Raw genomic sequence first — 25,530 nt, forward strand, 5'->3', positions numbered from 1 at the left:
TTTGTACCCACTGCCAGGCTAAAGGTGAAAGGGAGAGGGAGAATGTAGCAAGTACCCCACAGTGATAGCACATATATTCATAATGCTCCTTGTTCATCAAAAGCCAGGTACTGTTCTGAGGACTTCGTGTGTGCCAACATTGAACACTGGTTACAATACCAATGCTATGTTTATTTTACAGACAAGGAAACTGAGGCATGGAAACAAATTCACCTAGTATCATACTAGATGGAAAATGGTGCAGCCAGGATTTGTTTGCATTGGTGAGCACCCATTGGCCCCGAGACAATGTGTGTTTGCATTTGGTGAGAACCTATTGGCCCCGAGACAATGTGTGTTTGCATTGGTGAGCACCCATTGGCCCCGAGACAATGTGTGTTTGCATTGGTGAGCACCCATTGGCCCTGAGACAACGTGTGTTTGCATTGGTGAGCACCCATTGGCCCAAGACAATGTGTGTTTGCATTGGTGAGCACCCATTGACCCTGAGACAATGTGTGTTTGCATTGGTGAGCACCCATTGGCCCTGAGACAATGTGAAGCCTAGGTTTCTCCAGCTCCAAGGCCTGCCCTCTCCCACTGTACCACAATGTCCCTTAAGTGGCTCTTGCTCAGGAGGCACTCCCCGGGTGGGCTCAGCAGGTGTACAGACACCTGGAAGGGTCTCCAGGCCAGGATGACACCTGTGCTAACAGCGTGGCTCTCTGAGGACCCTGAGGGAGGCTGGCAGGCTCAGTCTCATCTCCTTGCAGTCGTGTGTGGGCCACCCCCACATGCATCAGTGTCTGTCACTCTGCTGTGCTCTGAAGGTGTCTGAGGACCACGGGGCGCCTGCCATTGGAAAACCACACCATGCCCGGAATAGTAGGGAGAACACGGAACAGATACTGGCCCCCCTGCTGATTCAATCTGGTTGACATCTAGCATGATTTTCCTCTGTTCCTGTTTGCTCAGCCTGCCCCAACTTCCGTGTTTATAACATGCTCCTTCTCCTTCCCTTTCACCCGAGTCTTGATTTTTACTATTTCAAAACACATGGGTTGGATGTACATTCTATGTCAGACTCCACAGAGAAGAAATAAAATAATAATAATTGTTTAGTGAACACCAGTTGCATGCCAACACTTAATACACATTGATTTTATTCCCCAAAACAACCTCATAGGTAGGTTTTTTTGATTTCTGTTTCATGGAAGAACAAGCATGGGGCAGAGAGAATAGGTGACTAGTCCGGGGTCTCCTAGCAGAGACAGGGCTGGGTGTGAAGCCCAGGTTGCTCCGACTCCAAGGCCCACCCCTTTCCATGGTATCACAGCATCCCTTAAATGGCCCTGTTCAGGGGGCGCTCCTAGGGGTGGGCACAGCAGGTGTGCAGACAGAACACTCCACACAAGAGTGAAAGTGCCCAAGAGAGACAGACACAGGTGCAAGGGCGACCCAGATGAGAGGGTGACAGTGATTAGCCATCATGGGGACAGGGAAGGTCTCCAGAAGATGTGACTGCTGAGGGGATCCTCGGAAAAGGATGTCCTAGGCAGGCAACAGTGGCAGGGTGTTCTGGGCACAAGGAACAGCACGAGCAGGGCACAGAGGCAAGGCCATGGGGGTATGTGGGATGGAGGACGAGTGCGTTTTCCAGGGCAGCAGCCAAGAGAGATGGGGGGAGCCTCCAGATGCCACAGGGACTGTGGGAGGAGGCTCTGCATGGAAGATGAGAATTTGGACTGGATCCTGCTGGCAGGGGTAAGACAGCACAGGTTTGTGTGCAGAAGAGTGGCCCGGTCGTCTTCCTGGGGATTAGCCTGGGGAGAATGAGTCCAGCAGGGAGAGCCTGAGACCTAAAGTAAGGCAGGCCTGGGCTCAGGCAGAGAGGAGCAGGTGGACTCTAGATGCTGAAGGGGCTTAGTCACTAGATCAGACAAATCAGACACGGAAGGCAGTGTCTGGGTTATGTGACCACAGGCATCTAGTTTAGGTGACTTTGTGATTGTTGTCAGGTGCCCCCAAAGCCTGAGTCAAGGTTTTGAGGATGGGAAGTTTATTTGAGAGGTGACTCAAGGAAGCACCACTTGCCCAGCTGGGAAATGAGACAGAAAAGCAGAGGGTGCAATTGATGAAGCGTCACTTCCCCAGCTAGGAAGTGGGACAGGGAAGCGGAGGAGGCATTGAGGTTCATCAATGAGCAGGTGTCAGCTGTGGGCAACTGGGACCCCACCCCCCCAGTTACCTCTGGGGCACAGCGTAGAACTCACTCAGGTGTCTGCGAGGAAGCTAGGTATACCTCTGTTAACATCAGCTTTGTCATTAACTGAGGCCTGCTCCTGGGGGTGTTAACTGCTGAGGGCTGAGCACACACCTGTGCCCAGGGACAGCTGCAGACAGACAGGCACAGGTGCTGGGCATAGGAAGCTGTCCATGTGCAGGGGAGACTTGGGTGGCATGCAGCACCTGCTACAGGGACACAAGGAATACATGTCGCAAATTAAAGCACCAGGTTCTCTCTTTGTTCCTTGTTGGTCATAAGATAATGAGGCTGGACCAGAGGATGGGACAATCTGGGTTGGTTTGTTTTTGTTTTTGTTTTAATCACCATATGTCCAGCTCCCAAGCCCCATGCCTGGCACCTTCGGGGCGCTCAGAACTATTGGTCTTGCCACGCCCTGTGACCTGTGGGCAGGAACTTCATCCCCGTGCAAACACTCAAGGCCCTCCTTGGCTTGCTCCTCCCTTATCGTCCAGCCAGGAAAGCATCAGAGAAAGCTTCCTGGAGGTGTGTGAGATAAGATTCAAAGAACGAAGCGAGTAGCCAGGTGCAGAAAGGTCAAAAGAACATTCCAGATTGAGGCAAGAGCCAGAGGTGCAGATGAATGTGTCAGGTTCCAGCCCCAGCTGAGGCCCGAGGAGGGTGGGTGGATGGACGGGTGGCTGAAAAAACACTTGGGGGCTGTAAGCAGGTGAATATGGTTTGACTCAGCAGCTCTCTCATCAGCAGCTCTCGTACACCGTCCATTCTGTCTAGGCTGCTTGAGCCGGCCACTCCCATGCTCAGCTGCACAGCCAGCTCTCTCTTGCTTTCAGGGTCAGCAGCTTAACTCTTTCTCTCTCTGGGCACGAGCATGAACTGTGCCATGCCGTGCCATGCTGAACCCTGCCCTGGCTCCCCTCTGTCCATCTGCAAGATGGACGGCTCTGGTTATCTCTGTGTTTCTCTGGGCGCCAGCAGCTGCACAAGAGTCATGTGGAGCCATGCCCAAGAGCCACTGTACAGTGTCAGCAGGGCAGTTATACCTTCCCAAAGGATAGTGGCTCCAAACCAAGTATGAACTGACAGAAACAGGTTATATAACAAGTGGAGTATGCACCTGCACACCTAAACTCACTGAGTCATTCTGGCCCGGATGTTTGCCTCGGCCTATTCCTTGACCAAAGCACATCCATGTACCTTACAGAATGTATCTTGCTTTACCCTGGTGTCAGGAATAGAAGACGACTTTCCATCCTTCTGCTTCCTGCCCGGAGTGGCCCTGCCTTCTCTGGCAGCCTGAAACGCCCCCTCCTTGGAGCCCCCTCAGGACTCCAGCTCAGTCTTCTGTGTTTGCTATTTTCAAAAGAATATCTGTGAGCCCTCAGCCAGAAAGGGTACATGTGGAATAGTGAGGACCCCAAGCCCAAATCCCGACAGGCCGTTGTTAGGAGTGATTGAAAATAGTGAGAGAGTCATGGAGGGGTGGGGGGCGGGCTTACTTGGCAGTTAGGGAAATAGAAGGCTGGCCCGCTTGGGCCAGGGTCCTGCAGGGCACTCAAAAGGCAGGGGCTGAAGGGTGTGGGAGGCCCCGGCAGGTAAGTCCTTGGTGCATGTTTGGGTTCTCCTGGAAGCAGGTCTGAGAACAAGTTAGGAGTGCAGAAGTTTCAATGGAGAGTAACACCTGGGAAGTGACAAGGATGGGAGAAGAATTGGGCAAGAGGAGCTATCAGGCCACAGTGCCCCTGGCAAAGTCTCGGCAAGTCCAGGGGAGAGCTCTGGAGAAACTTGTGCATTGCAGGAGGTCCCCCACTGGGCAGAAATGGCTGGGCCCTTGGACAGCCTCCTTGCTCCTTCATAGGCTGGGGGTCACTCTGAAACAGTGTCACCCACTTTATGAACATATATACAATAGGAGGGTTGAATTGAAGCTTTAAGACAAGATCAGAACTTTTTTAATTTTAATTTTTAAGTTCCAGGATACATGTGCAGGATGGGCAGGTTTTTTACATAGGTAAACGTGCGCCATGGTGGTTTGCTGCACCCATCAACCCATCGCCTATTTTTTCTAATGCTCTCCCTCCCCCTACTCGGCCCCCCAACAGGCTCCAGTGTGTGTTGTTCCCCTCCCTGTGACCATGTGATCTCATTAATCAGCTGCCACTTATAAGTGAGAACACGTGGTGTTCGGTTTTCTGTTCCTGCGTTAGTTTGCTGAACACTGTTCACAGTAACAAAGACATGGAATCAACCCAAATACCCATCAATGATAGACTGGATAAAGAAAATGTGGTACATATACACCATGGAATACTATGAATCCATAAAAAGGAATGACATCATGTCCTTTGCAGGGACTTGGATGGAGCTGGAAGATAGGAAATTTTAAGAGAAAGAAGAGAGATTTTTTTTGGTTCAGGAAATTCTGTTAAGGGCCAAACACTGAATTTGTCTGAGAGCTTCCTGGCGGCCATGGTGAAAAGAGAAAAAAAATAGGTTATGAAGTTATCCTTATTTTATAATAGAAAATATGCATGTCATGAAGGAAAGAAATGGTTTTCTACCCCAAAAGTCTAGAGTTATTTTATCACATGGATGTTGCATTTTGAACTTTGAGGAAATAGTAGAAATTTTATACTTAATGCATGAAACAGAAATGTTGCTCATTCAGCTGCTTTTCTCATTTACCCTTAATAAATGCTGGGGAAAGCATTAAATTATAGTTCATAAAAAAAGACATTCTGAAGCAGTTTTTAGTACCCTGCTGGAAATAACACTCCAAAGCCTTTGGAAGGGTACTTGCTTCCTGGAGAATCTGGAGCAAGTTTAATGGCATTTGCTTAAGAAGAGCATTTTCACACGCCCTGAGGGGCAGAGTCTGTTTTAGGAATGCTCCCTGCTGTGTCTGGAATGGACTGTCCTCAGGAGCCATCACAATAGCCACCTTTCCCTGCTGAGGAAGAAAGATCAGAGCACTGAGTATGGGCATCTGTGTCCAAAAGCGCCCCATGATCTGATTATTGTGCTTTCAGGGGTCTAATCAGTCAGCCCACCTTCAAGCATACATTCACAGAGGTTTGAACAATTAAGGTCTTCATTAAAAAAAAAAAAAAAAAGACAGATTCTCTGAGGCTGGAAGTTTGCAGTGTTCAACGTGGAAAAGGCATAAATCACGAGGGTGGGTTTGAGTCTTGGGAAGATTCACTCTTTGGGACTATTTCCACTCAAGCTTTCTTGTATTTCAGAGGGTCACATGGAAAGGGCCTTGCAGTCATTAAGCTCAATCCTTCTTTCCACGATAGTGTGGACTGCAGGGCATCCTGGCCAGGTGACATCCTACCGCTCTCAGGACACCTGTGATGAGGGCGAACTCATGAGCCAGGCAAACAGGAGGCGCTTAGTGAATATTCAGCAAACGAGCTTCAGTGAGGGAAGCTCCAAGCCATGGTTGAATGTATATGATATCATGCAATTATTACAATAGCCATTGGAGGCAGGAATGATAACAAAAGATGAACAGGGGCACACCTGCCCAATGCTATAGATGGATTTGAACTCTGGGTGTGCTCTGCCTTGCGTTGGAGACAGTCAAGACACCCCATTCTCAACTTTTGTCCCAGCCAGCTGGGTGGTTGGGCAAATCATGGCATCTCGCTGCACCTCTGTTTTCCCATTTTTAAACAAGGGCTTTGGACTCCATAGTTTCAAAGGCCCTTGCCAAGTTCCGCCCCCAGCTAAGGTATGTGGCTGGGAGGTGGTACCCATCCCTGTAGGGCCCAGCATTAGACACGATGGACACACTAATCCCTGCTGAAAGTCCACGTGTGCCTCTGTTTGCAGCCTTCCAGACGTTCTTGGGTAAGGCAGATGTTTCCCGAGAGGTAGAGGAGGTCCTGGCTGAGAGCCGCGAACATCTGTCTGGTGTCTGTGCTGGAGCTGCTGAGAGCTCGCTACGTCCGCTGGCAGGTGGTCACCGTGATTGTCACCATGGCCTGCTACCAGCTCTGTGGCCTCAACACGGTGAGTCCTGGTGGCCCGGTGGGCATCCTCGCATGACTGGAGGGATCAGAGGGCGGGGAGGTTCAGGGCTTGGGCCCCGGATGCCCAGGTTCAAGTCTCAGCTCTGTCATCATCACAAACTCTATGCTGTTAGGCAACCATGTAATTTGACTGATCCTCCTCAGTTTCCTCATCTGTAAAATGGGATCGCATAATATGGAAAGACACAATCCATGCAAAGTGTTCAGGTCAGCCGCTGGCCACAGAGATATCCCATAATAAATGCTAGCACTAATTATCCCTAGACATGTCTAAAAGTTAGGAAGTTGGAAGTGGGAGACACTGAGATGATTTTAATAAAAGTACTCTTGGCTGGGTTGTCTTCAACTCACAACTTTGGCTTGAAAATAACCTCAAGGCTTTAAGTAAGAAATGCTCTGGGGCTTGAGCTGCCACGGGCAGGGAAGTCTGAAGAGGTCTCTCCATGAGGTTCCCCAGACGCTTGGACGTTCGCAGCAGTCTCCTCTTCCCTGAGGGCACTCGAAGGTGGAATTCCTGGTTGGAGACTTCGGGAGGCAGAGTATGGATCTTTATTGTTATTGTTGCTTTGGACAAATGGAGTGGGTTGCCTCTAGGGGTGGTGAGCTCCCCATCTATGGAGGTGTGCAAACAGGCTGGCCAACCACTTGGCAGGGGAGTGTAGAGGAGATTCTTGCATAAAGCATCCAAACTGCCTCTGAGGTCACTCATGTCACTTGAGAGGAGACTGGCTGAACCCAGAGGGAGGGAGAAGAGGCAGTCGCCAGCACCCTTCCAAAGAGCCCCAAGTAAGACAGCTTGTATTTATACTAAATAAGCGTGAGCCCAGCACCCCCAAAAGTGGGCAGGGAGGGCGTTTGTGGGTGTCTAGGGAAGATGAAGTGAAGGGGAGTCATTCCTGTCCAGAGAAGGAAAAACAGCAGCACAGAAAGCTGCAACCACAGTGTTCCACCTCCTTTCCACAATTGTTGGTTCTATTTTCGGAAACACTAGGATGAAATGAGATCACCTTGCTTTTTGCTTTTACCTTTTTCCTTGGTCTGGTTAAAGTCAGCAGATTGAGCAGGTGCCTGGGTCAGTGGCTCTACCTACATTAACTGAGTGATCCTGGGAGAGTCCTGCCGTCTCTTCCTGTTGAGGAGACCGAGGTGGTGCCAGACAGTCTCAAGGAGGCGCTCCTTGTTCTCGGAGAGTAGAGAGAGGAAATGAATCATTTCTTAAAGCTAACGCCTGAAGTCTTGAAGACTGAATATGGAACCTGTAGTGAATGAGGCATTTACATTGAGAACCATGACAGTTCTAAACAGAATTCACTTCTCCACAGGGACATCATTTTCCTATTTGCATCCGCTGTATAACTTCATAAATTCCGCTGTCATGTACCTGCAAGGCGTGCTGCCTAAGCACGTGATGAAAAAAAAATCTCAGCTACTCCCAAAGCCAGGCCCCAACCTCAGAGCGTTCTGCCCTCCCGTGTTGAAGATCTTCAGTCTTTAAGGAGGGAATAATACTTGCAGCTGAGCGTGCTTTACTTGACCCAGAGCAGAGCTCTGGACCAAGAGTCAGAGGCCTGGCTTCCCATCTCAGTGGGACACAAACCTGCAGTGAGAAACCCAGGCCAGCTGCTCCCCTTCGCTTGGCCTCCACCCACTGGGTTGCAAGCTTAATCAAGTGCACATACATGTAGCACTCAGCGTTGGCCAGGAGCTGTCCCCATGGCGGCCCTGTGAGTTAGGCCCCACTGTTAGGCACAGAGACGTTGAGACACTTTTCCAAGGTCAAACAGCAAGGAATAGTAGAAAAAGGACTTGAGCCCCAGCTATCTGGCCCCAAGGTCCCCCTCCGAGCACCCCCATGCATGTCACTCAGGCTGTGTCCCCAGGCCATCCCTAGGCGGCCACAGGGACAAGTCTTCTTCCGTGTTACACACAGAGGGAACCCTGCTATTTTGTGGCAAATGCCATCATCACAGCTGTACTATGGTCCAGCTCTCCCCTGCACCTGCTGCCTTGTCATCCAAATTCACGGGACCAAGAGAGCTAACATGGATCCAAAATTTTAGCTGCCTTAGAAGACTTGTTTTGTCTTCTTCACTTTCCCAGACATTATTTGGGGGACACGACCTGTCACTTGAGACATCCGTAAATACTGCCAGGCATCTCTGTGTTTGTCATCTTATTCCAGCCCCAAACAGTCCCACAGGGTAGGTGGTATCGCCCCCATTTTCTAGACGAAGAACTTGTGGCTCACGGAGGGTCAGGCCTTGCCCAAGGTCCCAGGGATGGTGCCCGCAGACAAAGTCACACCTGCTGGTGCTGGGTGCACTCCCGGTACAGCCCACCCAGGCACTTTGTACCAAACTTGCATTTCTCAGCCTCATAACTATGTACATTTTGAGCTGGAAAATTCATTGTCATAGGGGCTATGCTGTGTGCCTAGGCTATTCGGCAGCCTCGCTGGCCTCTTCCCATTAGGTACCAGTAGCACCATCTGCCCCACCAGCTGTGACAACCAAAAATGGCTCCAGACACTGCCAAACATCGCGTGGGAGCAAATTGCCCCCGGCTGAGAACCTCTATATCAAGCAAACATCACAGATGGCTCAATATATTTATGCTAAGGAACCGATGAATGGTTTTCACGTACTTTAGAAGTCACTCAAAAGTTGACCGGGTGCAGTGGCTCATGCCTGTAATCCCAGCACTTTGGGAGGCAGAGGCAGGCGGATCACTTGAGGTCAGGAGTTCGAGACCATCCTGGCCAACATGGTGAAAACCTACTAAATACAAAAATTAGCTAGGCATAGTGGCGGGAACCTGTAGACCCAGCTACTCTGGAGGCTGAGGCAGGAGAATCACTAGAACCTGGGAGGCAGAGGCTGCAGTGAGCCAAGATCACACCACTACACCCCAGCCTAGGCAACAGAGCAAGACTCCATCACAAAAAAAAAAAAAAAAGAAAGAAGAAAAGGAAAAAAGAAATTATTCAAAAGTTGGAATAAACAACATTTATTTATTTATTTTTAAATTCCTTTTTGGTGTTGGATTGTTGTTTTTTTCCCCTTGCCTCACACAATAAGCTTTCAAATTCCCTTCTCTAAAATTAGACCTGTCGCTTAAAGTGACTTATTTTAGGCAGCTGCCTTCCTTTCGAGCAGTTTGTCCTCGGCATGAAAACCAGGCTTCAGTGTGAGTGTCAGTCTGTTGCCAGTGTGAAGGAGGCTCCTGGCTTTAGGCCCACCCTGCTGTCCCCATTGCTGGGGTGGCCACAGCAGCTCCTACCCCTCCACTGTGCTCCCCTCACCTGGAGAGAGCTATTAGTGGGTCTCCATCCTTGAAGATGGAGGCTGCATCTTATCAACCCTGTGTCTCCAGCACCAGAGCAGCCCATGCCACGTGGTGGACACCTGAATGTCTAGGAGAGAAAAGGAGGCGAGGGCAGGAGATAGGGAGTTCTTGGGCTAAAAATTGGATCAATATCAATTGCCAAGCCCAGTGTGGGGAAGCCTTCATTTTCTTGAACCTTCCTGAATCTTCCAGAATGCCCAGGGTCATGGCGTGGTTCTCTTATCTACTTGGGATGACCCTTCCTTCCTTGGGGTTCCTTCTTTCTTAAACATAGAAGCCAATCATAGTCACTTCCCTGGGCCCCAGTCTCCCATCATGAAAAATGGGGATGATAATACTCAGTTTGCACAACTGATGTGAGGAATCTGTGGAATTATGTAAAATATCTCACAGGTGGCAACTGCTTAGCTTGCATGAATCTCTTCCCAACCTTGCTGTCATCAGCACGACTGTTTCCAGCATTGTTTTCTCCTCTCTCAATGTCATGCAGTTTCAAAATCTGCTGCTTCCTGATATGCAGTCTTGGTTGGGAAACAAGACACCCAAGTGTGTTAGAAATTGATGTAAAATAAGAGCAAAGAGGATCAGAGTGCCCGCCGTGAATGAGCCCATATGGGCCTGGTGACATTGGTTCTGGGTACTCACCAGCGGTGGACGGTTGCCTGGGTTTTTGCACTTGGTGGGATGCCCATGCATTACAGGGTTCCTGGTGTGTTCCTCTAACCACTTACTTGGGAGACTGTTGTGTACTCCTCCCTTCCTTGCCAGACTAAGAGGTCTTCTAGGGCAGACGAGGACCTGTGTTGTCTGCTGTCACCTTAGTGCCTAAGAGAGTCCCAGATTTCTTACCCTTTCTCTATAAACAGTTGAGTAGAAGGGAGGGAAGGGAGGTGACTGGGAGGGACGAGGGGAAGGAGACATGAAACCTTAGATGCATTTATAGAAAACTGTGGTACTTTCCCCCTCTTTTGGCCTGGAACCGCATGAAGGTCCATGTGATTTGTTGAACCATCATTAGGAGTTCTGGAGCCTAAATCAAGTTTTGTACAAAATCTTAAATTACAATTTCAGAAGCAGCTATTAATAACTTTTGTTTTGAAAAGATTCTCCTGAAATCACTTCCTAGATCAAATTGGAAGAATCTAAAATGTTCTGTAATCATAATAGCAGAGACCATCTCACTGCAGCAATTGGCTGTGTCCTGATGGATAGGGAGAAAGCTGAGAAGAGACCCTCCATATGGCCACCCTAAACTGTGGTCAAGAGTGCCAGGCTTGGAGTCATCTGCCTGCATGCAACTTGAAACACTGAACTGTTGAGGTATGGGACCTTGGACAAGTTGTCGTGATTGCCCCGTGCCTCAGTTTCCCCAGCTGTAAAGTGGTGGTGAAGATAGATGAAAGGATGCATTTAAAGTTCAGTGGCTGGGCGTGGTGGCTCACACCTGTAATCCCAGCACTTTGGGAGGCTGGGGCAGGCAGATCACCTGAGGTCAGGAGTTCGAGACCAGCCTGACCAACATGGAGAAACCCCATCTCTACTAAAAATAGAAAATTAGTTGGGTGTGGTGGCACATGCCTGTAATCCCAGATACTCGGGAGGCTGAAGCAGGAGAATTGCTTGAACCCAGGAGGCGGAGGTTACGGTGAGCCGAGATCGCACCATTGCATTCCAGCCTGGGCAACAACAGCGAAACTCCATATCAAATAAACAAACAAACAGATAAATAAATAAATCAGTTCAGCGTGGGGTCAGCCGCATAGGTGGTGCTCCGTAATCTTAGCTATTATGTTGTTGAAGGAGCCCCAGCCTGAGACCGCCAGGGAGGCGATGGTTGCAGCACACATCCTCTGACTTCCCAGCTGTGTAGCCCTGGGTGAGACACTTCACCCCTCTGAGCCTCAATCACTCATGTCAGAGTTCAAAGGAGAGCAGACCAGAAAGGTGGTATCACTGGGCTAAGGGCTGGGTCAGTGTGAGGTTAGATTTTTATCTGTAAGATGAGAAGCAAGACTGGGTGATGCAACACTCTTCGAAAGGCTTTTAAAAGCAAGCATTTTCTGGCCACTCTTAAAATTTGAGTCCTTACTTTGTATCCTTCTGGATACAAAGGGGGCTCCGGGGCAGGATGCACTCTTAAGTTTCTTGGGTGTTTTCTTATTTTACAGCGACCTCAAACTGTCCAATCAAATAAGCGTCAGTGTGAGCAGCGGTAAAGCTGAAGGCAGTCACCTTCCCACTCTATCAGCTGATGCAAGGGGAGGGCAGTGGCTTCGTGGCACAAACACAATAAGACTGGTAGTGTGTGTGATGTTCAGCCCTGCCCTGGGGGGACAGGGCCAGCCCAGCAGGACCCCTGCAGCCCCTGGGCTTGGGGAGAGGATTTGTGGGCTGATTTCTGCCTTTTGATGCATGAACGGTTGTAAAAATAAATATGGCTTTTATTGCTGTTTTTATAACTGTCCCTTACTGAACTCAGAATTTTATGCGAATGACTCTCTCCACTAACCTGCAAAGGGACATCTATAGCAGTGTCTCTATGGGGAAAACCAGGGGGTGAGAGGAGCCACAAGGAGGTACTGGCCGCAACATAAGAGGACTCACATTAAGTGGGATCTAGGGCTGGGGGCCTCAGGAACATGAGCTGGTTGGGCCATGGGGATCAGAATCATGGCTATGAAACACAAACGTCAGACACCTTCACATGGGTGACAGCGTGGCAGCCTGAAGGCATTAAGAGGGCCCCTAGAGAGCGCTGGCCGTTGAAAATCAGTAAATCTGGCTGATGACTGAGAAAGGCTCTTACACTTCTGGGATCCAACCCTGAAGGTGCACTGGGGATCACAGTTACCCTCTAAAGGGGACTCGATTGTATAAACATATTCAATGGACAAAGGATTTTCAGGATAACGTTAGCTTCTGTTGTAGCCCTGAGAACTGTAGGAATTGGTGGATTTATTAGACGCTACCTCTGTACACCATGGATGTGACAGCAACGGTTCAGGCTTTAAGCACCCCGTTTACTTTTGCCTAGAACAAGGTGATACTGACGAAGAGTATGGGTTTAACCTGTGCTTTCTGGAGTCTAACGCTCACTCAAATGAGAGACAGGTGCAGAACAGGAAGGTTCTTGTTTACACGAATATTAAAACCTGTTTTTGCCAATAGATATATGCCTGCCTGCAAGCTCGAAGAAATGGGTGTCGTAGTTTTCACTGGCATCTCTCGGTTTGCCCATAACTTTGTGGAGGTTTACTTTCTTCACAAAATTTAACCATCTGTAGATATAAGTAGGTCCTAAATCTTCCCCCAATGCATGAATAATTTTTGCTAAAAACATCTGGTAATAAGACAGATCTATAGAAACAAGAGCATCCAGAAACAAAAAGCAAAACTCAAGAGTGTGGCCAGCTAATGTTGGACCTGACAGGATATGAACAATGTGCTCTAACATTTCTGCTGAATAGGGGTCAAACTATTCTTAAATGTTCATACGGTCCTTTAAGGCAGGGGGTTTCCCCATTGGAATTCATCAGTTAGGACAATGGGTTTTCTATCGTTCAGCAAACTCAATTTTAAAGAAATGGCTGCGATGGGGAGAACCCAGACATCATTTGCGTCCAGGTTAAAAACCTCAAAGTGAATACTGAAGAGTGACCATTCTCACCCAGTTCCTGACACCTCACGGGACTGGCAAAATAAGCGTGGTCATGTTCGTTTGACTGGGGAGGAGTAGGAATCTCCGCAGGGCAGAGCGAGTTGCCTGAGGTCACGCAGCTAGTTCAAGATGGAGCCAGGTCTCCAAACTCCTAATCAGTGCTTGTCTGATGCCATGAGAGTCAATGAGGATTTAGGCCTAACCTCACGTGGCAGAAACCCCAAAAGAGACCTCAACAAGATGGAAGGTTTTCTGTCTCACATGAAGTAAGTTGCGAGGGCTGGTATAGCAACTCTAAGACCGCACATACTGGTTTTCCCAGGACGCACTCAATATATGTGTGTTGTCTCAGCATAATTATCAACACTCTCAAAAGTGTTCATGTTTGGATAACAAATTACAGAACCACCATAGTCAGTGAGGGCACAGGCTAACTCTTTCTAACTTCCTGGTCCAGCATCTGAATAAGCAGCTTTCATCCCAAGGCAGGGGTTCTAGGTATAGTTAAACAAGTTGTGCATTACCCAACTCTGGGGAACATCTTTCACCTTGTACGCATTGTGGATTTACTATGGCAATTTTTCAGTGGATGACAGTAAACCATTTTGTGTAGTGGAGGCCTTTTCTGGTTCTCATAAAGTTACCATGGAGGTTAATGGCCGTGCTGTTCTGAAGTCACCTAGTAATCCAAAAAAGGCTACTGAGGCTCCAGCCATCACCTCCACCATCCTGACACAGAAAGAAGGAAGGGCAAACAAAAATAAAAAACAAAAATGGAAGCACACCTCCTGGATGAAAAGTTCCTTTTAAAAAAAGGAAACTTCCTGGAAGCTCCACCAACAATACTGTTTCTATCTCACTGCCACACTTGGCTGCAAGAAAACTGGGAAGTGTAGTCTTTTAGCTGGGAACTCCCAGTAGTCCAGGAGTTCTTTTAGTAATGAAGAAAGGGAAAAGATGGGAAGAAGGTGAAAAATGAGCATCCACGCCACTCCACCTTGGGACTCTGAGTTTAATCCAGAGACCACCTTATACCCAAATTTGATTTAGAAAATAGATTAAGTCCTTCCACTGACCATTCTCTCTTCTCGTTCTTTCCTGCATTACAGATTTGGTTCTATACCAACAGCGTCTTTGGAAAAGATCCCTCCAGCAAAGATCCCGTATGTCACCTTGAGTACAGGGGGCATCGAGACTTTGGCTGCCGTCTTCTCTGTAAGTCAACTGAGTGTTACTCCTGAGAATGCCACAGAGGGTTACACAGCACAGTGGGAATGTTCGTAAGGTCCTTTAAGGCAGGGGGTTTCCCCATCAGAATTCCTCAATTAGGACAATGTAGTTTTCTATCACTCAGCAAACTCTTGGTTTTAAAGAAATAGCTGGGATGGGGAGAATCCAGACATCATTTGTGTCCAGGCTATTGATCCGAAACCTCAAAGTGAATACTGAAGAGTGACAATTCTCACCCAGTCCCTGACACCTCATGGGACAGGCAACACCACACTGTGGGAACCCCAGGCAACAAACAGGCATCCCTTTAAAGGAGCACGTCCTTTGTCATGCCCAGGGGGGCTGGATTTTAGGAGTTCATCATGCAGTTCTTCACTGACATTTTACCCATCTAGAGGATATTTCCTTTCTATATTTTGCTTCCCTGTCATCTTCCTTTTAATAAATAACTCCATCCTTTGAGTTCTCACCTAGTCACAAATGATGAAATATGAATGAATAAAATATGTGAAAGAGGGTCATATTGTCCCCAGGAGTTCGGATCAGAGAATTGATGTGAGTCTTCAGTCTCTTGCCATGACATTTAAAATATCTCAAAACCATTAGCAGTCATCTCATTACCCCAGACATGTGGGAGTTTGCAAGGCAAAGGAGAAAGGATGTTCCAGTCTACCAGTATAATAGAGAGGCTTAATAATAAGCCAATATGTTCAAAATAAGGCATAGAGCTCGTCACTGTTTCTCAACCTCCGATATGCAAAACAAACATTTGGTGGAGGGGAAAGTTGGGTGGCTTCAGAACCTAGAAGAAATTTCCACATCTTGGAATCAGATCAAACTGGATTTGAATCCTGGCTCTGGCACTTCTTGGCTGTGTAGCATTGAGCAGTGCACTCAACATCTCTGAGCTTCAGTTGCCTTCTTTATGAGATGTTTGTGTCTCTTCTTTCTTGTAGGTATGTCTGTGCCTCACATTTTAGGCACACAGGACACAGTTAGGCTCCCTTCCAAATGGAAAGAGAGGGCTAAAATTAGAGAGTTGTGTTCTCTGACCTTGATGGAGTAGTTTGTTTATTTTCACTCTTGCTCACTGATTTACACTGACAAGATTGATGCCCATGCAAACAGGCAGAGGCTTGCAATTGTCTTTCTGACTTCTTGATGACAGGACATTTCATTTTGCACCTCACGCTTAACGGGTCCTTCTAACAAGATGCTTTTTAAAAATAGATATCATAAAAAATGTAAAGGAATGATGTTTTGTCTCTTTCCCTTTCCACTTCATGGCCTTTTTGTTAGAGGAAAACATTTCAACGTTTCACGTTCTGGAAGTTTCACAAGATTCATTCTCATTATTCTCAAGTTATAGACTGCATCTAGTTTTCTTTATTAATTTTTACTTTGAGCTGTGGAAAAACACAGTCAGTCTGAGATGAAAATTATGGGGAAAGTACGGGAGATATTTCGTTTTGTTTTTTGTAAAGTATTTTATTGGTATTGTAAAGAAATCATTACCAGTTCATTAGGGCAAATTTGTAAAATTCAGAAAAATAGAGAGGAACAAAGAAGAAATTACCTCCAATCATACTACCCAAGGAAGTTTGGCAAATTCTTCCCTTGTCTTTCTGTGCATAGATGTACATTTCTTACATAGTAGCACAGTAATCCTGTGCTCTAATCTGCTTTTGTTCATGTAATCTTATGTCAGAATGAGTCTCCATTTTCTTATTTATTAAGTATTTTTTGTTGAAGTGTATCATAGGTGCAGAAAATTATGCAGATCCTCACCTTCCCTGAATTAACACTAGTGTTGAAAGATTTATCCTTCTCCAGTAATTTTCTATATGATCATTTCCTTAACCATTGTCTGCGGGTGGAGTTGTTGAATGTCTCTGCTCAGAACCTGATGGCAATGCCATGCTTTCTGGGTTCCAGTCCCGACTCTGTGTCTTTTTATTAGCTGCGTGACCCCCATGTAAGTTATTCAGCAGCTCTGTGACTCAGTTTCCCCACTTCTAAAGGCCATCATCCCTGCCTCATAGGGATGGGCTGAGGATTGTACCAATGAATGTACATTAAGTGATTCCAGCAGTGGCTGGCAAATTGTATGCATTCTGTAAGTGGTAACTATTCTTGTCCTATTTAGGTAGAGTTCCATAATTTGTGATTTTAAATAAGGCTACGATGGACGTCCTTGTAGACAGCAGGATTTTACAGGGACTCTGGCTATCTTTTGACAGTTGAGGAAAGCAAGACCCAAAGGAGTGACTTACTGTGGGTCACACAGTCAGCTGGCTCAGAACCCGAGGGAATGGGGAAAGGGATCATCATGGGGCTCCTACTGCCTCCCAGTGAGACCCCAAAGTGTTCTACATGGGACCTCATGAATGCTCACGTCATGCCTGAAAGTCCAATGATTGCCCTTGTTTGAAAGAGGAGCACACGAGGAAGTGGCTACACTTCTTCCCTTGGTCCAAGAAGACTTCACAGGAAGCCATTCTTATTCATTCCAGACTCCAGAAGCCACTCCTTCTTGTCCCCACGCTCTGGCAGGCAGATCATCTTCCTTAAAAGCTGACAATATTGGGCAAAGTATTCCTTGTAAATACGAACCCCAGAAAGGAGAGTAAATGACTTCACAGTCCTGAAAGGGAAGGAGGAGTCCTTTCTAAAATCAGGACTCAGAGTTGCAGCCTCTGGAGAGCGCTCCTGCTGCTGCCTTTAAGTGTGGACCTGGTGGATCTCAGTCATCTGGACCATGGCCAGTTGGTACCCTGCCATTTAGCAAGCTCTTGCCAGCTCCTCCCATGGTCAGACTGTTGACCCTGTGCTGGGCTTACAGAGGGCCTTTGCCGTGGTGCCTGCCTGTAGGAGCTCACAGTCCAATGGAGGAGGTTGACTATGACCCAAGGATAAATGATGTTTTGCTGTTGTAGAGGTGTAGGAACCTCTGTGTGGGAGATTCCTCCGAGCAGGAAGCGATGCTTGGTGGATTCTTTCATGCAAGCACGCATTCATCCGTTCCATAGACACCTAAGGTGCACTCATACTGTGCCAGCTGTCACAGGTGAAGTTGCCATGATCTAGAGAGAAAAGCAAACCTGGAAACAATTACCACATGCAACATGGAGACAAGCTTCCCTCTCAAATAAGGTGTTCTGGGAAGGATTCCTGGAGACAGGGACCAGGAACCTGAGAGCTGAAGGGCCAGCAGAAGTTAGGTGAAGTCAAGTGCATTGGATAGTCTGTCCCCCTTTCATCTTCTCAAAGAGCTGGAGATGCAAGGACAGATGCAGAACATTCCATTGGAAACGGTCCTTAAAATGGTAGCATTGACCCCAATTCCTGGAAAGGCATGAGACTAAATTCAGCATGAGGCTGAGAGTGTGGAATAGAAAAACGTTCTGGGGAGAAAGAACTTTGGCTTTAGGATGAGGCTACTCTGAATTCAAATCCTGATCACCCACTTACCAGCTGAGTGGTCTTGGGAACATTGCCCAACACCTCTGAATTTATTTGCTCATCTGTAAAATGGACATAACCATTCCCACCTGTGGTGGGCAAAATAATGGCTCCCCAAGATGTCCACACCATGATTCCCAGAAGCTGGGAATATATTACCTTACATGGCACAAAGGAATGTTGCAGGTGGAACAATCTTGAGATGGAGAGCGAACCCTGGATTACCCAGGTGAGCCCAATATTACACAGGGTCCTTGTAAGTGAAAGGGGGAGGCAGGAGGGTCAGAGGCAGAGAAGGAGATGTGATGGTGGAAGCAGAGGCAGGAGTGACACCATTGCCAGCTTTGAAGGTGAGGAAGAAGTCACAAGCCCAGGAATGCAGATATTCTCTACAAGCTGCAGCAGGCCAGATTCTGCCCTGGAGCTTCCAGAAGGAATCAGCCCTGCAGACACCATCGTGTTTGCACTGCAAGATCTATTCTAGACTTCTGATTTCCAAAACTTATTATAAGATAATCCACCTGACTTGTTTTCAGCCACTGAGTCTGTGGTAACTCACTACAACTGCAATGGGAAACTAATACAGCATCCAACAGAATTATGGAAACAAAATCCAAGGAGTGTGAAAGCCACTCCCCGGTTCCTCACAGAGCGCCAATATAAGGTAAATTCCATGCCCTTTCCAAAGCTTTTATATATATAAAAATATCATATTTATATAGGTTATATATTATAATATGATATAATATACATAATATAATGTTTGTATATTATATATTTGAAAACAATGAAATAAAAATATGTAGATATATTTTTATATATTATATATAAACATTTTTATATATGATATATAAAATATGTGATATATAAAAGTATATGTGGGCCGGGCTCAGTGGCTCAAGCCTGTAATCCCAGCACTTTGGGAGGCCGAGACGGGCGGATCACGAGGTCAGGAGATCGAAACCATCCTGGATAACAGTGAAACCCCGTCTCTACTAAAAAATACAAAAAACTAGCCGGGCATGGTGGCGGGCGCCTGTAGTCCCAGCTACTCGGGAGGCTGAGGCAGGAGAATGGCGTGAACCTGGGAGGCGGAGCTTGCAGTGAGCTGAGATCCGGCCACTGCACTCCAGCCTGGATGACAGAGCGAGACTCCGTCTCAAAAAAAAAAAAAAAATGTGTATGTATACATTTTATATGAAATATAAATGATATATAAATATGTATCATATATAAAATATGTATATATTTACATGTATATATGTGAATATATTTATATGTATATATTCACATATATTCACATATAGACATATAAATATATGTAAATATATTTATATATTATGTATTTACATATATACATATAAAATATGTAAATATATATTTATATACAATATATAAATATATTTTTAGTATATAATACAATATAATAGAAAAAATATATATTATATAAACAGCATATATAAATAACATAAATATATGATACATAAATATGTGTTTATTACATATATAATTGTATATATAAATGTATGTATTTATTACTTTGTTTTCAAATATACATACATTTGTTTATTACATATATAATTGTATATGTTAAATATATTACCTTCTTTTCAAATACACATACTTGAAATATATTTGAAAAAAGGCAATAAATATATATTTATATATACAGTTACATATGTAATAAACACACAAATATACACACATATATTTCATCCAGCCCTCTGAAGTGATTGCCTATCCAAAAAGACTTTCCAGTTTTTTTCATTCCTCTTATAAGATTCTGACAGTCTATTAAAATGGCTTAGGAGGCTAATAAAGTTGAGAAGGGAAAGACATCTTTGCTCATTTCATCTGCAATTAATTTTGGCTCAGGGCCTCAGTCGTCAGCTTGGGCAACTGTAAATAATTGCCATCTTTCAGAAACAGCTGGTTTTCCAAACTGATTTGCCTGGCACCGTGTTAAGTCTCTGAGGAGTGAGCTTCCAGTGAGCATCATTCAGGCCGCGTGGGGCAGGGGTTTGTGGGGGGACGGCTCACTCTTGAGAAGCACAGACTCTGTGCTTTTACAAATCAGGGGGTCAGAATTCACAGGAAGTCATTCTGATTCAGTGCAATAAGTTTTCATAATTGGCAGGAATGGAATATGCTCTTGAGTAGTAGTAAAAAAAATAAAATAAAAATCCTTATGGTTTCTGTTGCCTGTATTCCCCGTAGCTTCCCAATAAATTCTACAATTTCAGAATCAAAGGCCTCAGAGTCTGCTGCTGGAACTCATGACACTGGATCCAGCACGTGTGAGAGGCGAACGTGGTAAAAGAGAGAAAGCAAGGTGATAGAGCCTCTGGGCTGTGTGTCATACTGGTCCCCCACCTGCTAGCTGGGTGACCTTGAGCTGGTCATTTAACCTCTCTGATACGCATTTTTCTCTTAGTGAAAGTGGCAATAATAACAGACCTAAACCTCAACAGGTATTGTCATGAGAATCATACTGTAATTCACAGTGCTTGGCATAGAGAAGATACTCAATAAACGTTAACTATTGTTATGGGTTGAATTGCGTCTCCTCAAAATGCATATGTTGAAGTCCCTAGTACCTTAGAATGCGAGTTGAATTTGAAATAGGATCATTGCAGTTGTAGTTAGTCAAGCTAAGATAAAGTTATATTGGAATAGGGTGGGCCCCTAATCCAATATGACTGTCCCTAGGAAAAGGGGAAATTTAGATGCAGGCATACACACAGGCAGAACACCCTCTAAAAATTAGAATTGTGCTGCCCAAAGCCAAAGTACACTAGAAGCCAGGAGAGGTCCCTGCAACAGACCCTTCCCGGGCGCCTCCAGAGGCAGGGCCCTGCAGACACCTTGACCTTGGACTTCCAGCCTCCAGAACTGTAAGACAACACATTTCTATTGCCGAAGTCACTCTGTCTGTGAGACCTTATCACGGCAGCCCTGGGAAACACACAGTTACTCTTGTTGTTAATATCCCTGAAGAAAAGCAGATATGGAAAATGCCGAAGCTGCCCTGCTGCCTCTCAAAGACTAGAAGACGAGCTCAAGGCCAGGCGCTTCTTCCTCCAGCACTCAGCAAGTGCTCCCTCGGGCCCCTGCTCTTTGCCAGTGGACAAAACAGACAAAGGTCCCTGCTGTGGAGAAGGAGAGCTCCTCATGGGGGCACAGACAGTGTAACAAGGGAGTACCCCATACAGTGTTTTAAAAGGTGAAGGGTGTTATGAGAAAACAGTAGAGCAGAGAAAGGGGAATGGAGAGGCGGGGACACTTGCCATCTTAAATACTGTGGTCAGGCTCCAGGTGAGCCCAGTTGTCTGGGAAGAGCATGTCAGGCAAAAGAAGTGGCTGAAAGAAAAACCTTTGGGAAAGAGGGACGCAGTGAACCTGAGCAGCTGGAAGGCAGATTAATTCAGGGCAGTGGAGGGCATGTAGGGTGGGTACCCCACCTATCAGGAGCTGCAACCTTTGATAGAGGGACAGAGCCGGGCAAAATGTCCCTGTAGAAAGTGAACCAGGAAACCAACCCCTGGCCTCATTCTCTTTCTTGTGCCTTCCGATTTCTGACTGCTGATTTCTGATTTCTGCTGAAGCCACCCAGAGGTCAGAGGGCAGGGAGCTTGTTGATTTGAACTCATGGGTCTCCCTCTAGGACAGAGAGCAAGAATCTGAGAGGTGACAGGGATGTCTGCAGCAGCCCAAGGCAGGGGCAAGGGGCTGCCGCTTGAGGGACCAAGGGGCTGGCGGGGGGGCATGGGGCTTGAGGGGATTCAAATATGGTTTGCAAATCTTTTCTCCCATTTTGTAGGTTTTCTCTTCACTCTGTTGATTGTTTTCTTTGCTGTCTATAAGGCTTTTAGTGGACAGGGGTGTTAAAAGGAGAGTGGCAGGTCATGCTTTAAATCCCTCCGGCAGCTGTAGACAAAATAGATAATGGCAGAGGGTGATGAGGGTAGAAACAGAGAGCGTTGTCACGAGGCTTGGAGAGAGGCTGATTTTCCCTGTGAATCATCAGACTGACATGTGCTCTCGAACTAGCCTCGAAAGGACTGAGTTCAGTTAATTTCCCTTGACAGTTATTCCTTTTTCATTGATAAATAATGATTCTATGGCATTTCTATAGGTCACAGACTAGAAGAAACTACACCCTTCATCCACTAAAATATTAGATCAAGTCCCCAGTTTATTTAACAAATGTTCCAGGACCTTAGGAGAAATGAGGGCTGTGGCAAGCAGAAGCAGAGCTAGATTTTCCCCTTGGCTCCCAACCCAAACCCCCTGGGGGTCTGAGCTCAGTCTGGGCTGGGTGGCACCCCCGGATCTGAGAAGTGAAAACTCAGGCTAAATGACTTTTCATGTTCAGAGCTTAGATCAAAAGCCTTAATGTTACCATTGCCTGAGCAGGAAGCAGGCAGAGGAGTGCAGACTCTCCTTGATATGGTTTGGCTCTGTGTCCCCACCCAAATCTCACCTTTAATTTTAGTTCCCACAATCCCCATGTGTCATGGGAGGGACCCAGTGGGAGGTAATTGAATCATGGGAGCAGTGACCCTCATGCTGTTCTCATGATAGTGAGTTCTCACAAGAGCTGATGGTTTTATAAGGGACTTCCCCTTCACTGGGCACTCGTTCTTCTCCTTCCTGCCACCATGTGAAGAAGGAGGAGTTTGCTTCCCTTCCACCATGATTGTAAGTTTCCTGAGGCCTCCCCAGCCCTGTGGAATGTTGTTAATTAGGCCTCTTTCCTTTGTAAACTACCCAGTCTTTGGCAGTTCTTTATAGCAGCATGAGAATGAACGAATACACTTCTGGTTATGACAGGTCATCCTCATGGGGTACGGACTAGGTGGGGATGAGGAAGGGAAGAAACAGAGTCAGTGCGCCAGCATCCCCAAGCAGAAAAGGTGGGGTTTTGCCCTGGAAGCCCATTCCCCTGCAGTCCCCACTCCCACCCACCCCAAGCTCTGAATAATACCTTTTAAGTAAGTAGCTCTATTTTTGAATTTGGCCAAGGACATACATACAAGTCCGTTCCTGCAGCTCACCCTCTGACTCTTGGGATATATTCCTGAGTCTTTACTTCCCACCAGAATTTTCCTGATTTCTTCCCCATCCCTCTGATAACATCCTTTGGCTCCCCTGTATCTGGACTGGCCCCACCAGCTTCACTCACCAAAGGAAAGTGAGGATGTGGCTCATGGGGTGTGGGGTGGAGACAGCACTCACCGTCCCCTTGTGTCAGTGCTAAGTGGTGGCTGTTCCCACTGCCCACTGCCCTCTGCTGACTCTATGCTCCTGGCGTGGAAGCCCTGATTCCTAAGCCATCTGGACATCCAGTGTCTCTTTCACTGCTCCTTGAAGAGCTAATTTTTTTCTACTTGCCCAAATTTCCAAGAACAATTTGAATGTATCCTCACAAACCTGTTTAGAACCATATTTTACCTTTTTCGAGGAGGGTAAGAGGATGAGGGGGAGTGCTTCACTTAGAAACCGCAGAAGCTACGGCCTCAAGCCAAGGTTGTAAAGTGACCCGAGAGGAAGAGACGTCCACAGGACTGGAGAACTCAGAAAACCTCTCTGCTGCTGGCCTTTCCTTCCATCCCACTTGGCCCCAACCCAAGTCTGTTTTGCACTTTGGTTGAAATATCTCAAGATACTTTAATTTGTTATACTTAGAGATCATGGGCCACCCTGGAATGATAATTATTTAAAATGCAACTCTCATTTCTCAGACCTTTGGCCCAGACAGAGATACAGATATCTTTTATGCATATTCATCTTTTAAGCAGAAATTCTCCAAAAAGTTTGTTTCATTGAATTATATTCTGTGTTTAATTTAGAGAGAGCCTGTCCCAAGCAGAAAATTATTTCTGGAACTCTGTCCTCTGAACATAAATTTGAAAATTTCACTAGCTTGCAATAACCACAGCTTTCCAAGGTCTTGGCTTCTTTTCAGAGAGATGTGTGAAAGTAAAGATTAGCCTTTGCTTGTTTAAAACAGGATTACTAGCAGCTAAAAGTAATACTGGAATGTGAAATTTCTTTTCGTGTAATATATCTTGGCCTTCTTTTCTCTGCTGAGGGAGCTGCGTCAGTGCTAACCACACCATTCTCCGCTCCTTTCTCCCATCCTTTTATAGCTAAAACTTTGACAATAATCCAACTTCTGACTAGAGAGTCACCAATTGCTCGTGTGTCAGGGGTTCCTCAGGAACTCCTCCATCCCAACGTGTCATGAATAGGAAACAGCTATTAGGGATGCCTGGGGGTGGCCCTCATCTGGGCCACATCTTGCCCCAGCATTTGCATTTCTCTCTGAAAGAGGCTCAGTTGTCTCCACGGCTTTGGCTGAGTTATCAGGGGAAACCTCATAGAGTTGCTTTAAAATGTAAATTTGAAAGAGAGAAAGCAGGGGGTGGGAGGTGGGAGGGAGGGATAGAGAGAGAGAGTGTATGTGTGTGTCGTGTGTCATGTTTAAAGACGTGGCCGTGGTAGTTGTCATGGATTCAATACCATTAATGGTTTGCTCAATGGTGTACGACTCAAGTAAAGCCTACTGAGGAAATCACACCAACTGACTAAAGAGGGAGCTTGCTTTGGTTGGGATCCCTGCAGGAAGCAGTCAGACAGGACATCCTGAAGGAGGCAGAGCCCCCACCCACAGAGCTTCCTCCTGGTAGGCTTCTCGGGCCCCTGCGACAGTCAGTCCACATGGCCCACAGACCCGGAAGCATCAAGCCAAGCAAGGTCGGGGATTATGTAAATCAGCAGAATTAAAAAAGGCCCCGGCCTGGAGTTGGACACAGAATGGGGCATCTTCTATGACCAAAAGGCTCACCCTTGCACAGGAACAAACTCATGCAGGACTCTGTAGTCCCTGAGAAAGTCAGGAACTCCTGCCGTGCACGGAGTACTGCATGCAGTTTATACAGAGAGATATACACATTGAATACAATATAGACAACGAGCAATAAATAAAGTGTATATAAAGTAATGTATGTAAAATAATATGAAAGCACATTAAATCAGATTTGGAAGCTTTAGTTGAAATAAATTTGAAATAAATGAAATTTTAGGCAATGTTTTCCTTCCTTCCAGCTCTTCCTTTTCTAAATGTTGTTTATTGACATATAATAGTTGCACATATTTGGGGAGTACCTTCCTTCTTTTGTTACATACATTCAATCATTTAGCAGGCAACATTACAAGCCCTGCCCTCCATCAGGTATTAGCTCCTTGTATGGGTTTGCCCAGGCTGCCAAAACAATGTACCGCAAACTACGAGGCTTAAACAACAGGAATTTATTGAATCACAGTTCTCAAGGCCAGAAGCCGAAAGCAAAGCTTGTGCAGGGCTCCTTTCTCCAGAGGGCTGTGAGGGAGAACGTCCAGTGCCTCTCTCCCAGCTTCTGGGAACTTGTAGGGTGATCTTGGGTGCTTCTTGGTTGGCAGAAGCATCATCCCGACCCCTGCCTCATCTTCACATGGCATTCTGTCTGCGTATGTCTCTTTTGTTGGTTTGTTTGAGATGGAATGTCTCA

At 46.5% G+C, this 25,530-nt stretch overlaps 1 protein-coding gene across 3 annotated transcripts in view; it reads left to right on the plus strand.

Annotated features, from left to right (window-relative positions):
* Nucleotides 1-25,530, plus strand: part of SLC2A9 (solute carrier family 2 member 9) — a 139,719-nt gene that overhangs the window by 102,422 nt on the left and 11,767 nt on the right. For all 3 annotated transcript variants that reach the window (XM_038008705.2, XM_038008707.2, XM_038008706.2), the window contains exons 5-6: nt 6,083-6,262; nt 14,395-14,500. In XM_038008705.2, coding sequence (XP_037864633.2) covers nt 6,083-6,262; nt 14,395-14,462 — 248 coding nt within the window. In that variant the 3' untranslated portion in view covers nt 14,463-14,500. The remainder of the gene's footprint in view (nt 1-6,082; nt 6,263-14,394; nt 14,501-25,530) is intronic.

The sequence above is a fragment of the Chlorocebus sabaeus genome, chromosome 27, assembly GCF_047675955.1.
Source record: "Chlorocebus sabaeus isolate Y175 chromosome 27, mChlSab1.0.hap1, whole genome shotgun sequence".
NCBI classification, from domain to species: Eukaryota; Metazoa; Chordata; class Mammalia; order Primates; family Cercopithecidae; genus Chlorocebus; species Chlorocebus sabaeus.